This window comes from Amborella trichopoda, chromosome 12 (genome assembly GCF_054954075.1).
Source record: "Amborella trichopoda isolate Santa Cruz 75 chromosome 12, AtrichopodaSantaCruz75HAP2 v2.0, whole genome shotgun sequence".
Classification (NCBI taxonomy): Eukaryota; Viridiplantae; Streptophyta; class Magnoliopsida; order Amborellales; family Amborellaceae; genus Amborella; species Amborella trichopoda.
In genome coordinates, this window is record NC_142347.1 from 15,026,248 (window position 1) to 15,039,488 (window position 13,241).

At 35.8% G+C, this 13,241-nt stretch overlaps 1 protein-coding gene across 4 annotated transcripts; it reads left to right on the forward strand.

The window, feature by feature from the left end:
- Positions 1-1,109: 1,109 nt before the first annotated feature.
- LOC18424644 (E3 ubiquitin-protein ligase APD1) lies at positions 1,110-8,739 on the forward strand. Of its 4 annotated transcripts, none has more exons than XR_016046234.1 (8): positions 1,110-1,202; positions 1,297-1,523; positions 1,618-1,717; positions 1,808-1,882; positions 1,967-2,383; positions 7,031-7,100; positions 7,184-7,469; positions 8,426-8,739. XR_016046234.1 is itself a non-coding variant. In XM_011630742.3 (8 exons), the coding sequence occupies exons 1-8, from the start codon at positions 1,115-1,117 to the stop codon at positions 8,502-8,504; spliced, it is 1,155 nt and encodes a 384-aa protein (XP_011629044.1). In that variant the 5' UTR covers positions 1,110-1,114; the 3' UTR covers positions 8,505-8,739. The 4 variants fall into 4 exon arrangements, 2 of the variants coding, with proteins under 2 accessions (XP_011629044.1, XP_088710381.1); XM_011630742.3 differs by having other exon boundaries at positions 2,154-2,383; XR_016046235.1 differs by lacking the exons at positions 7,031-7,100; positions 7,184-7,469; positions 8,426-8,739 and adding an exon at positions 4,125-4,370.
- Positions 8,740-13,241: the final 4,502 nt, after the last annotated feature.

Here is a 13,241-nt window from a genome sequence, read left to right on the forward strand (position 1 = left end):
CAGAATTTCAGGGGAGTTATCTACAGGTTTAGTATTATTTATTTTTTAATTTTGAGATATTAGAATTAGATTTCGGGTTATTTCAGCTTTTTAATTTTCTTTTAATGTATTTTTGTTTTCTTTTATTATAAATAATTGAAAGATAGAATTGAAATTTTAATTTATAAGAGATGAAAGATTAGGTTTAATATTGATTATGATTTCTTAGTGAAGAAGTTAGGTTTTAGGGTTTTCTTATGTAAAAAGATAAATGTTGGACAAAATGAAAAAAAAATAGAAAAGAAAGATTTATTTTGGTAGTCTAAGAAGATTTATTTTGGTAGTCTAAGAACGGGAAGGACCTTAAACTTTTCAGTGGGTTATGTTAGGTGGACAACCCACATAAAAAACATTTTATGAAGCCATAAGGCATTCATGCAGCTGACTCCAATTAGTTGGAAAAAGGCTCTGACACTGATGATGATGAAATATTTATTTTGAGTATTATGAAAAGAATCTTTTGGGGTTGACTCATTCTCACCTTTACAGATGCTACATTCTCTTGCTCTTTATTTTTATTTTTATTTTTATTTTTATTTTTATTTTTATTTTTATTTTTATTTTTATTTTTATTTTTATTTTTATTTTTATTTCTGGACTTAATTTGTTTTCTTCTCCATCTTCTTAGGTGAATGAAATGCTTTCAAACAGGTAATTCCCAATTTAAACTATGTTAGACCTACAATTTCCAAAGAAACAATTAATCCTACCTAGCATTCTCACTATAATGACCATCACGCCCATCAGCTCTCCTTTAGCACATTGAGCAGTACTGGTGCTTAATTATCTCCACTCACCTAACATTCACAAAACAAAACGAATAACACTAATCTCCCATTTCAATTGTAATGAACCCATTTGATCTTGATCTACAAAAATAAAGAATTTAAAAAAATTCAAAAAGAAAAATAAGTTTTCAACAAAAATAAGAAGAGAACAAAGAAGCCAACTGCTATTCTTCTCTACCTTTCTTTAGCATGACCAGTAGTTAGTTTCCCCCTTTTTCCAACTGCCATTTGCCTCAATTGTTCTCAATCATTCTCTTCACTCAACAACACCACACACACGGCAAGTCATGTACAGGTCTATGGAGCCACACCTATCCAACAATCGAACCCAACCTTGGGCTGGGTTTGTTACACCTGTGATTCTATGGTTTTGTGGCATGCAATTCCTCCCTTTTCCTCGTGATTTCTCTTCGTCGGTTTAATGATTTGAATATCTAAGATTGGTTTCTTTTTGGGTTTTTGGTGACAGTCTCGTTGGGCTTGCGCTACGGGTGTTACAGTGATTGCGAGCTTGTTCTTGGGCCGAACTCCTCTCGTTTGGTGCAGGTGAGTTCGTTTTTTGTCGAGAGAATCAAGCTGAGAGATGAGACAGCACAAGGGCTCTTGTTTTTTGGGTTTTCTGTAAAGCCCCATTTGAGCACTGAGATCAATTGGACACTCACAAAAGATCTGGTTGTTGATCCTTACAAGCGACAGGTTATCTCTCTCTCCCTCTCTCTCTCTCTCTCCTTCTCTCTCTCTCTCTCTCCAAATTGGACTTTCACAAAAGATCTGCTGCACACTTTTGCAGGGGATATCTGTTTGGCTGAACAAGGGATCAAGAATTGTGTGCAGATGGAAGGTGGGAGCAAGTGGTTTTCAGAAGGACCTCTTGGTTGTTATTCTCAAAGGTATGTGCAATCTCTTGATATTGGGTACTCAGATGAAGGGCTGAGATTTACTTGATAGCAGACTCGATTGTTCTAGATTGTATTTTACAGGGGATCAGAATTTCAGAAGGTGGCTGAGGGATCCAAAGAATGCATCTATTATGGAGTCATGGCAACAAGCTCTTGGTACTACTAAATCTCACTTTATCTAATTTCAAATGCTTGTTTAATGGCCACTTGAAAGTGAAACAACACAAAATTGAGCTACAGGAACTTAATGGGAAGTGAGAACAATGGAATTCAAAAGTAAGTTTTCCATGAATTGAAGCTGTGAAGTTTTAGGAGTGGTGTATTTGGCAGTAAAATAACAGAATTCATTTGCATTTCTCAATGAATTGGAAGTGGTGAATATGCAATGGAAATAACAGACCTTCTATGCGATTTTCCATGAATTGAGGTACTGGAAAAGCGGAATACACTGTAGAAGAAAATGCAAGCTACTACTTGGAAATAGTGAATCTTGGGTCAAGAAGCCTTCGAGTTTCCTTGGCGGCAAATATTTCGTCGAAGGTCTATGACACAAGCAAGGCCCTCTGCAACTGTTCAATGGACAATGGCCCTTGTTCTCTTGAGCTTCTTTTCTCTAGCAAGCGCTATGCAGTTGTGACTACACCCACCAATCCAATGGTGAGTCCATATCCTCAACCTTATTCATATTACCTGCATAACCAAACATAATTTTTCGGTCTTTGGCTTGGTACGGGAGATTTTTCATTTTTTTTTAGGTGAGTCAGCGGGGAGAGGCCCCTACCTGGTAGGAATTGAACCTAGGACATAACGCTGAAAATCATTAAGCGTCAACCAATTAAGCTCAGGATTTTCCTTCTAAACTCATATGGCACTTCACGGTTCATGATGGGTTAGGACAGCAATGGCCCGGGCCAAGGCCTTTGCGCTGCTCTGGAGAAGCTGTTGTCCCTTATAGGGCCGGCCCAAACCCAGGCTTAGCCCTGGCCCTGTTAGAGGTGGGCCAAACCAAAAACAAATGAAGGACAAATTAAAGAAAAACTACGAAAAAAAAGTGGGCCGACACTAGCCCTAGTGCGGCCCTCAGGCCGCAGTTTGTGGCCTAGGCCCTAATTTTTTAGGTCTGGGCCGCCTCAACTGTAAAGAGAGTATGCAATAACTTGATTGCATAATGTGGATGGCATATCCACCGTCCATCAAGAAACGGTCGAATGTGGAGACAAGGATACATGTCAATCGTTGTGGGAATATGGTCAATGAATCTCTTACGTTTGCTATGGGGAATGCATAGTTGACGCACTAGTAAGAGTTCTGCGGTATTCTTTCCCCCCCTCCCCCCTCCGTCCTTCCCCCCTGTTTTATTTTCTTTCGTTCATTTAACGTTATGGTACGCTTCATATAACATTTGTATCTCTACATGATTGTGAAGTTTGTTATTTATCCTCCTTTTTTTATTTTGTTGGGGTCGTAGACAGTCTAATGTTTCAAACCTCGGACGCCTCTCAATATAGGTAGAATAACCTTTCCAAGGTTGAAATAGAATAAGCGGTCCTAGATTCATAACCCCAGACCGCTTCTTTCACAAAAACTTTTGAGCCCACCCTACATATCCCTTGCCCACAATCCCGAGAGCCTTGTGGATCCTCAAAAAAAAAAAAATATCAGGCTAGTCCGTATTTTTAGTATTGGACTAAGGGACAAATTTATTATTAAACTGTACATATTATAAAACAAAGTGATACATATGTTTGTTTTTGTTTTTTTTTTTGCCTTTTTTTTTTTTTTTTTTTAATGGTGGGAATGAAGGACAGGACGTTATGTTGAGGCTCCCCCTCCTAACCACCCATGGCCAAAAGTAAATAAATTTTAGTCATTTACCGGGTAATAGTAACAACGAGTAGCTTACAAATTTCTGGCTCAATAGAAATCGATCACATAGATTGAACAGAACCGCTTGTAGGGACCTTGCTCTAGGGAAACCCGGAATCTCATGGTTTTCGTGGTTTTTAATTTTTTATTTTACTTATTTAATTATTTATTTTTACATTTATATTCTTAATTTTGACTGGTCGAAAAAAATCAATCTCTAGGTTGCACCGATCCGTTACAGTGTTTTTAAAATCGCCTCGACCAAATTACTCGGCCTTTATTGAGACAAATAACTTGGCGTGAGTATAAAAATCAAGAAAAAGTTGAAAAAGTTAATAGAAGTCATTAAAAGACTAAAGATGAAAAAAATGCTATAGATAGATACTGAAAATTTTGATTTATACCTTGAATATTAAATATAAGAGTTCCCAAAATCTTCTTAAAAATTATTAAAATCATCCAAAAAATATTTCTAACCAATATATTAGTGGTTCTAATTTTTTTGTTTTAACATTTCTTTTATATTTTCTAGGATGTTTATGCTCTGGGGACCCTTCTAGCCGCAAACGCGCCACGCCAATAAGGGGAGGACGAGTCTTGTAAAACTGGTTTTTCAAAACACTCCTGAAAATGTAAACTCCTTCCAAGTGGATATTTTGGTTGACCAAAGTGAGGAGTTGCCCTAGTCAACTCTGGCAAGGGCTAGTAAGCAAGGCTGAGTTACCCGAGTTGTACGCACAACTCGGGGTATATAAATTTGTTTAAAATAATTCAAAAATTATAAGAAATATAAGAATTTTAATATAAATTTTTTTATAAATGACACTGTTCGCAAAATCAAACCGGAATGGTTAACCGGACGTGGGGCTTGGAGCCGTTTGAACCGGATTCATACTAACTGGGACGGTTAACCGGACTAACCGATTAAGTAGATTTTTTAAAAAAAAATGGGTCAAAAACTCCCAAAAAAATAACAAAAAAAACTAAAAATACTTAGACTAAATGTATAATATCTTATTATATATATTTATTTTATAAAAAAAATATTGAAACAACTTTTTATAAAGTAATATTTGAATACTATGGTCCTGTGCCTGAAAATAGCTTAGGATATTTTTTTTGAAGATATTTTTGTCATATAATATAGAAAAAACTTCCCATTGACAAAAAGTATTTATAATTATACTAAGCAAAATGAAATTTTTCTGTTATCAATTTCTCAAATGAGGGATGATTTGAATTAAGATCTTTGTATAACTCTCTTTCTCTGGAATCGGGCCAAATCAGAATCGGCCAGTGACTGATCCCGAGTTAGTCGGCCGATTTTTTAAAAAATGGTTGATCTTTTAGAGGCTATTTCCATAACATTCCAAAAACTTGATAGAGAATGAACAAAATAAATAAATAAAGAAAATGAGAATTTCAAAGCACATACAAGACGGTGTAGTGTTTCATTGAACATAAGGCAACCATAATTTTTACATGCACTTTAAAAAACAAAATATCCCATTTCCATAATTATAAATATAAATATGTCAACTTAAAAAAAAAAAGATAACTAAAAAATCGAGCGACATTATCATGCACTTATCAAAAAGAAGAATCAATTTCATCAAAAAATAATTTTATTAAAGAATTAATTTTATTAAGCAAAATAGAAAAACACTTCCCATATTCATCAAAAAAAATGTAATTTCATTAAAAAATCATAATTCTATTAAAAATAATTTATTAAGAAAAATAGAAAAACACTTCTCAATTTTATCAAAAAACATAATTTTCTTCAACAAAATATTTTTTTTAGAAAAATCCACTTTTCAAAAACCCAAAAAATGAAGCAACATTCCGAGCCCTCAATGTTTGGATAATCGAAAAAATAAACATAGATGCATATAAAGGCTTCCATCATCTTTCAAACACACCCAATATCATCAAAAAATATTCTCTATTTTTTATTTAATTGAAGAAAATACGGAAATTCGAGATCTATGAAATTTTCGTTATATGATGCAATGAAAAAATTGATATAAAAAAATTACTCAATAATAAATAAACATAGTAATTTTATTTGAGCTATAAAGCCTCAATTATTGAAATACACATCTTAATTTGATAAAAAAAAAAACCAATAAATGGACAAAAAATCCTCTTTTTTGGATAGAAGACAGGTTCTTGGAGCAGCAACCATGAGCAGCAACCATTCGGGCTAAAATAAACCCTTTATTTTTTTGTTTTATGATTAAATTAAAGTTGAATCTAGTAAATACTTCGAATAGCAATCAAACCCCTCCTCTTTCTTGAAGAATCATCAGGTATTGAGGAGATTATTGAAAGAATGGCGGAAGTTTTCAAAAACCTAAAAAATCTGTCATTTCAATCCAAGAAAGTCGTTTTTTTCAATGTTTAAATCCAAATTTATTGTTTTAGACTCATTATATAGTGATTTAAACCATTAAAACACTAAAAAAACCAAAATATTGCTACAAACCGAATAAAAAATGGTGAAATTTGGATTCACAGTTTTCCTTCTACAAATAACGGTTTGAATTTTAAAATAACGCTGTTATTTATAAGTTATTGTTATTTACCCTAAAACGCTGTTATAACGACGAACCGGTCCGGTAGGATGAAAACCGGCCGGTTTTTAGAAAATATCGCCGGTTTGACATCAAACCGGCCGGGTTTTGGACCTTTGGTTTTTGAAGATGAGCGTCTACTGAGAAACCGGCTTTAACCGGAATCGGTACCTTGCCGGTACCGATCTAACCGGCCTATTCCGGTTTGGATCAGCTGGTTTTACGAACAATGATAAATGATTTGAATGTTTTTGACAAAAATTGGTGATTTTTTTTTTGCCATGACTCCTATTTTTATATTTCCTTTTTTGAATTTTTTTTAAAATATCCCTGTTATAAATCAATTTTTTAAATATCTTTTTTGTACTTTTTAAAGCTTATTTGGACTTTTTAATGTTTCTTTTGGTTTTATTTTAACTTTACTACAATTTCGGTTTTTTATTTTTCATAGGATTTTATTACTACTATTTCGGTTGTTTATTTTTCATAGGATTTTTAGCCTATACAGGACTCAACCAAGTAACTCACCTCGGTTTCTTGGCCGAGGCTAGTGCCTAAACGTTGTTTATTAGTTACCTTCATCCCATCTAATTTGTTGAGTCCTGAATGTGATTTAAAAATATTTGATAGGCTTTATAGATTTCCGGTAAAAATTATGGATATTAGCTCTTCATCTTTGCTCCATGTTTCATTCTCCCATGTCTATCGAGAAGCTAATGACTCTGCGATAGATTAGCTGGTGTATCCTTGCCCACTTTTTTTTTTTTTAATGCTTTAATTCCAGCTATGTAACCGATGCTTTCCAAGCAGTTATTCAATAAAAGTTCTTGATATTTGTCAAAAATAAATAAAAAAATGACAGGGGGGCACAACAACTTGGAATGTAGAGCTTTCATACATGGCTCGTGTGGCTTCTTACTGTGTGATCTTAGGTACTCACTATCGAATCTGATCCCTCTCAGTTTTATGCAAATCATTGATATCTCATTTCTCCTTTGTTCTCTATCTTGAGCAGCCATTATTATAGTTGTGGTGTACATAGTGATGAAATGTTTTGGAGGTAGAGAAGAGGAAGAAGTTGTGGTGGGGGCAGAGAACCAGGCATTGTTAAATGATGATACAAAGCAACATAGCATACTTACTCTCTATGGGACAGCTGATGAGTGCTCTGATTCTGCTGCCATCAACTCATGCCAAGATTTGTATGATGCCAAGATTTGTGTCATATGTTATGACAACATCCGCAACTCTTTCTTTGTTCCATGTGGACATTGTGCTACTTGTTACACTTGTGCTCAGAGGTATCACCCTTGCAACCCCAACTATTTGAAGGTTTTATTAAACTATTTTCATTGCTTTTTTTTTATATGTATATGCTAATGGTGGGAATAAAGGATGCGACGTTATGTTGAAGTATCAGCCCTTCAACCACTGAGGCCCCAACTCCATTCTCAGGTTCGGAAAATGGGAGATAGGGGACCTATAGGAGAGAGATTCATATTTTTGGGCTTGCATACACTTTCATGCCTAAAATATGAGAAGATGTCATTTGAGGGGTTGAAATACTCAAAAAAATCATCAAGAAGGTTCAAATGATTCTATTTATCATTTGAATGGTTTCTTTTTCATTTCATTTCAATTGGGTGTCCCCTAAATAATGAATCTTAAAAACTTCTCAAATTGCCTTTATTCAAGTTTGGAAATCTTCAACATTCAGGGCATTTCATTAATCAAAGTTCTAAATAAGGAGCATATTAGTTTGGGTTTCAATGAGGAACTATTAAGGGTATCCATGTCATTTGGAGATATGCAAGGCATTTGAGTGCTCGAAGATAAAAGTACCCCCAGTTGTTATTTATTATTGACTCTAGACAATGTGTTTTTTATTTATCACCTTGAATAAGTAGTGCTATTTAAGTTATAGGATTGTATACAATAAGACCATTTACCTTTGATACAAAAGTGCTCACAACTTATAACCATTTGATGTGAAATTTGATAGCTTGGATGTGTCACAAAGTTCGATAAAATTTCTTTTGAAATTTGAGTTTGGTCAATGGAATAATTATAGCCACCCAATTTAATATCCAATGGTCAAAATTATTGTGACCATCTTGTATCAAAAGTAAATGGTCTTATTTTGTATTTTCCTTTTAGTTATTCAGTGGGTAATTCTTGAGGATGAAATTATTGAAATGCCCTTCATTGACTATTAATTATTTTCCAAAATTTTGAATATGATGTCTTGGCTTTGCAGGATAGAGTCAGGAGAGAGCAAATCTTGCCCCATTTGTCGGAGAACAATTCAAAAAGTAAGGAGACTTTGTAGCTCTTAATTGGGAGGGAGATACATGGGTTCATGCTTAAGAGTAGCCCTGTGCTCCTAAATTCTTATCATGTGTAATTAATTTTTCCTTTTCGAATGATTAAGTTGGGTTTTGATTCTTAGGTAGCTCTGTGACGTAAATACTATGCTAAGATGTCAAGCCCCAATTCTACCAACATTTTTCCTTGCCATCATTCTAGTGTTCCACTATGCAATGGGAATTTTAGTGTCATTAGACCGGGAAACATCTTGAGTAATATTGTCATATTGTTTTTGCTTTGACAATGAGATATATCTACATGTGTATAATTTATAGAAAGAGTTTATATAAGGATCAGCCATACAATATAGAAGTAAAGTAAGGTGCACCTTAAAAACTGACCCAAAGTCATTTGATGTAGAAAACTTTCTAATTGATCATATCGACCTTGAAATGTACATACATGGGGAAACAAATGGGAAGAATTTCAAGTCCTAAAGATAGTGCATTAGTTAAACATTATCTGGACCATCTATTTTCAAGATTTGTAAGTGTTTATAGATCTACTCATAAGCTTTAAATTTAATAATTAGATGTGAAAATATATTTTTCTACCATTGCAAAGCTTTCGGCCTCAGAACTACTTCTTGTAGTATAATTGGGAAGTACGCCTTACTTTGATTGATTAATATTGATTCCTTACAAAAATCGTACCTATATTGGTAGATACATAAAAAGCTCATTCATTAAAATATAGCAACTCTACGTATCGTATCGATAGCCCGTAAAGTGGATGGTGACTGAGATAAGGTGAGTCATATGACTTTTTGAAGGCAAAGAAACTAATCATTAAACGATTAACATTAACACTATAGAGGACCACACATTAACGTACTTTAATTAACGTACGTTAATATAACCTTCAATATAAGGACAATAACCAACAAAATATGAAGAATATGCCTCTTGTAATAAATGTCCTTGAATTCCTACAACAAACATGTGAAGGACTTTTAGTTTCTTATTGGATTTTTGTTTTTTTTTTTTTTTTTGAGAGAAGACGATATTCATTAAGATAATAAAGGTTACAAGAAGAAAGAAATAAAAAAAAAAAAGGATACAAGGAAGAGAACCCAGATCTGAAAGTGTCAAAAAGAAAGGCGTAGAGCCACACAAAGAGCCACACAAAACAAAATCATGGGGCAGTAGCCTATTTTGCCAAAAGGTTAGCTTCTAAATTGGCACCTCGAAAAATATGGATAAAGAACCGTTCCCGATCCCTTAACGCCAAGAGGATTTCATCCATGACCATACTCAGCCTCCAGGGAATCTATGAAGGCTAGGTGCACCATAAAATTATGTTGGCCGCATCTCCTTCAATAATAACCTTCCTGTGGGAATGAGCAAGACGAGAAACACCCATTTTAATTGCCAAGAGTTCAACTTCATTAATCTCACAATAATGGAGACTACCTGAGAAGAACCAGATAAAGGTACTGTTGTGATCACGAAGAAGGCCATCATAACCAAACTGAGTACCCCTTACACTTCCATCAAATTTCAACTTAAACCAACCTTCCGGTGGCTTAGTTCAAACAAGTCAAAGTGCTGGCCGTTGACTTTCAAGATAGAGTAGATCTTTGAAACATGAGAAGAGAAGGAGGTTGGGTACAGCCATAAGAGGGAGAGACGCATATGCCCACATGATAGCAATGCTATATATAACAGAGAGTAAGGTCAGAATATCTCTAGATCGGCCTTCAAAAATTTCGAGGTTTCTCTCTTTCCATAGGGTCCAAAGGGAGGTAGCAATCATGATCCTCCATAGATTTCGGCCAAAGAGAAATAAAAGGAGAATTTCACACCTGTTGAAGAAAAGTGTGGGCATTCTGGGACTATGGGCCATGCCAACCAGCCAGACGTTCGATCCAATCCCAGATTGCAGTAACATACTTACACATGAGGAAGATATGATCGATTGTTTCCTCATCTTCCTTACATAACAAGCATACATTGGTGATTATCATACCTCGTCTTCGAAGTTGGTCTACAATAAGCAGTCTTCTATATGCAAAAAGCCAAAGGAGAAACCTAACCCTAAGAAGCCCCTTGCACTTCCAGAACTTAACAATATGTTTTTTGTCTTCAAAATACCTATCCCTCTAAATTTCTTTATACAGGGATTTAGCGGAGAAAGTACTAGTAGGCTCAAGGCACCATATCAATATGTTTCTCTTCCAAGGATTGAAACAGAAGCTATAAACATCTTACATCAAGGCCACATATTGGAATTCAGCTTGATGGTCCACCCTTCTGATGGAGAGGGTAGCATTCCATATTGGTTTACCATCTACTATAGAGATCAAATCAGCAACAATAGATCTTTTCTTATTGGCATTTTTGTTTAGGTTTGGGTTAAGAAGTTTGAGAGGGAAATCTCGAAGCCACTTAGCACTCCAAAATCTAGTGCTACGACCATCTCCGACAAGCATCCTATAAGCTAGAAAGAGATGTCTAACCCCTTTGATGCCTTGCCATACCATCAAAAGATTCCCAGATCTAGGCCTTCTCTTCGCATAAAGGCCATCGGGGTCTTATCCATACATGCCAAGGATCACCTTGGTCCATACTTGGTCACCATGAGGGACAACCTCTACCACCACTTAGTCAACACGAAGTCGTTGACTGCCTTGAGTCGATGAATGCCCTGAGTCGATGAATGCCCAAACCTCCCACTTCTTTTGGTTGGCACACAGAGTCCCATTTGACCAAGTGGAACTTCTTTTTGTTTTAGGATCCACTCCAAAGAAAGTTGTGCATTAAGGTTTCGATCTTAGCAATAAATGTCGTTGGTGCTTAAAAGATGGATAAATAATAAATAGGAATATTAGAGATAGTAGCATTAATCAGAGTCGTTTTGTCAACAAAGAATAGGTAGCGAACCTTCCAGCCATCCAATTCACTTGTGCCCTCTGAATGAGGGGATCCCAAAGGGATCTAGGTGCACTGCCATTAAGGAGAGGCAATCTCAAATACTTCGTGGGAAAGTATTCCACCTCACATTCATGCCAAGCAGTGCAATTTTGAACTTTCGAGGTAGAACAATTAATACCCAAAAGTTTGGATTTATCAAGATTGATACAGGCCCTTGAGATTAATTTATACAACTTAAGGAATAACCAAATATTATGGACCTTAATATCAGTCCCCTCCAAGAGGATCAGAGTATCATCAGTATATTGCAAATGGCTAATCATCAGACCGTTAGGCTAAGCTGGCAAACCCCTAATCATGTTTGTGTCCACCAGGCCTTGTAACATTTTACTGAAGGCTTCAGCCACAAGGGCGAAAAGCAAAAGGGATAAAGGGTCCCCCTATCTCAAGGCTCTAGTGGCACGGAAGTAACCATTAGCTTTCCCATTAATCAAGACTGAAAAATAGGCAGAGGACAAACACCCCATAATCCACTTTCTCCATTTCTATCCAAAGCCCGTAAGGGTCATAATCTTGTCGAGATAATCCCACTCCACCCTGTCATATACTTTTTCAAAATCAATCTTAAACAGCAGACCGCTCAAACCCAAAAGGTCAGTGGAATGCATGGTCCCTTGGGCAAGCAGAATACCATCTACAATGAAACGGTCTTTAATGAATGTTGTTTGAGGGCCCTCTACCACCTCATTGATAATCAAGCAAAGACGGTTAGCCAACACTTTAGTTAAGATCTTATACAAGCCCGATACGAGGCTAATTGGTCGGATATCTTTAAGAGAAGCAATAGAACTCTTTTTAAGGATCAGAGAAATGAAAGTCGAGTTGATAGCATAGCAGAATATCTCATCATTATAAAATTGGTTAAGCCAACGTAAAATATTAGCCTGAACGACGTCTCAAAAGTCTTGAAAGAAAGCCAAAGGGAATCCATCAAGGTCAGGGGCCTTGTCCCTAGGCAAGCCAAAACCTATCTTTCAGACTTCCTCAGTGGTAAACTGACACTCAAGCCATAGCCAAATTCGGGGACAATGCCTTAAAAGGCACATCCCCAATGTCAAAAGAAAGCCTGGGCTCCAAAGAAAATGCCATATTAAAATGATTAACAATTACATCACTGACAGCCAAAGGATTTTCCATATCAGTACCCTGGATGGAAAAACCCATCAAGCAGTTGGATCATTTCCAAGAGATGGCAATACTATGGAAGTATTTAGTATTATTATCTCCCTCCTTAACCCATTTGGATCTAGACCTTTAGGACCATAAGATTTCCTCTAGTCTAAGGAAGGCATCCAGATCTTGTTTTTTAGATATTCTCTCAACCATCAGATCCTGAGAGAGACTATCATTCAATTGCTCTAAAGAGTTAAAGTTGGAGATATCTCGTTCCAACTTACCAATATTCTCAACAATGTTGCGAAATTTGGTTCTACCCTAGAGCTTAAGATTTTTTTATCAAGAACTTAAGTATTTGACATAACAAAACCCGGCAGTAGCCCAAGAGGTTTTCACAACATTTGCTAGAGACTTATCCTACAACTACATCAGTTCAAAAAGAAAAAGAGGGGGTTCAAAGATAACCCCCTTAGAATAAAAAAACAATCAGCACATGGTCAGAAGCAAATTGAGGCAGCGCTTGAACCACAGATTTAGGGAAAAGCTCATCCCAAATATCAAAGACCAGAAAATGATCCAACTTGAAGGTTTTCATATCAGAGGCCGAGTTGTTTGATCAAGTGAATCTGGTCCCCACAATATCCTAATCTAGCAAAT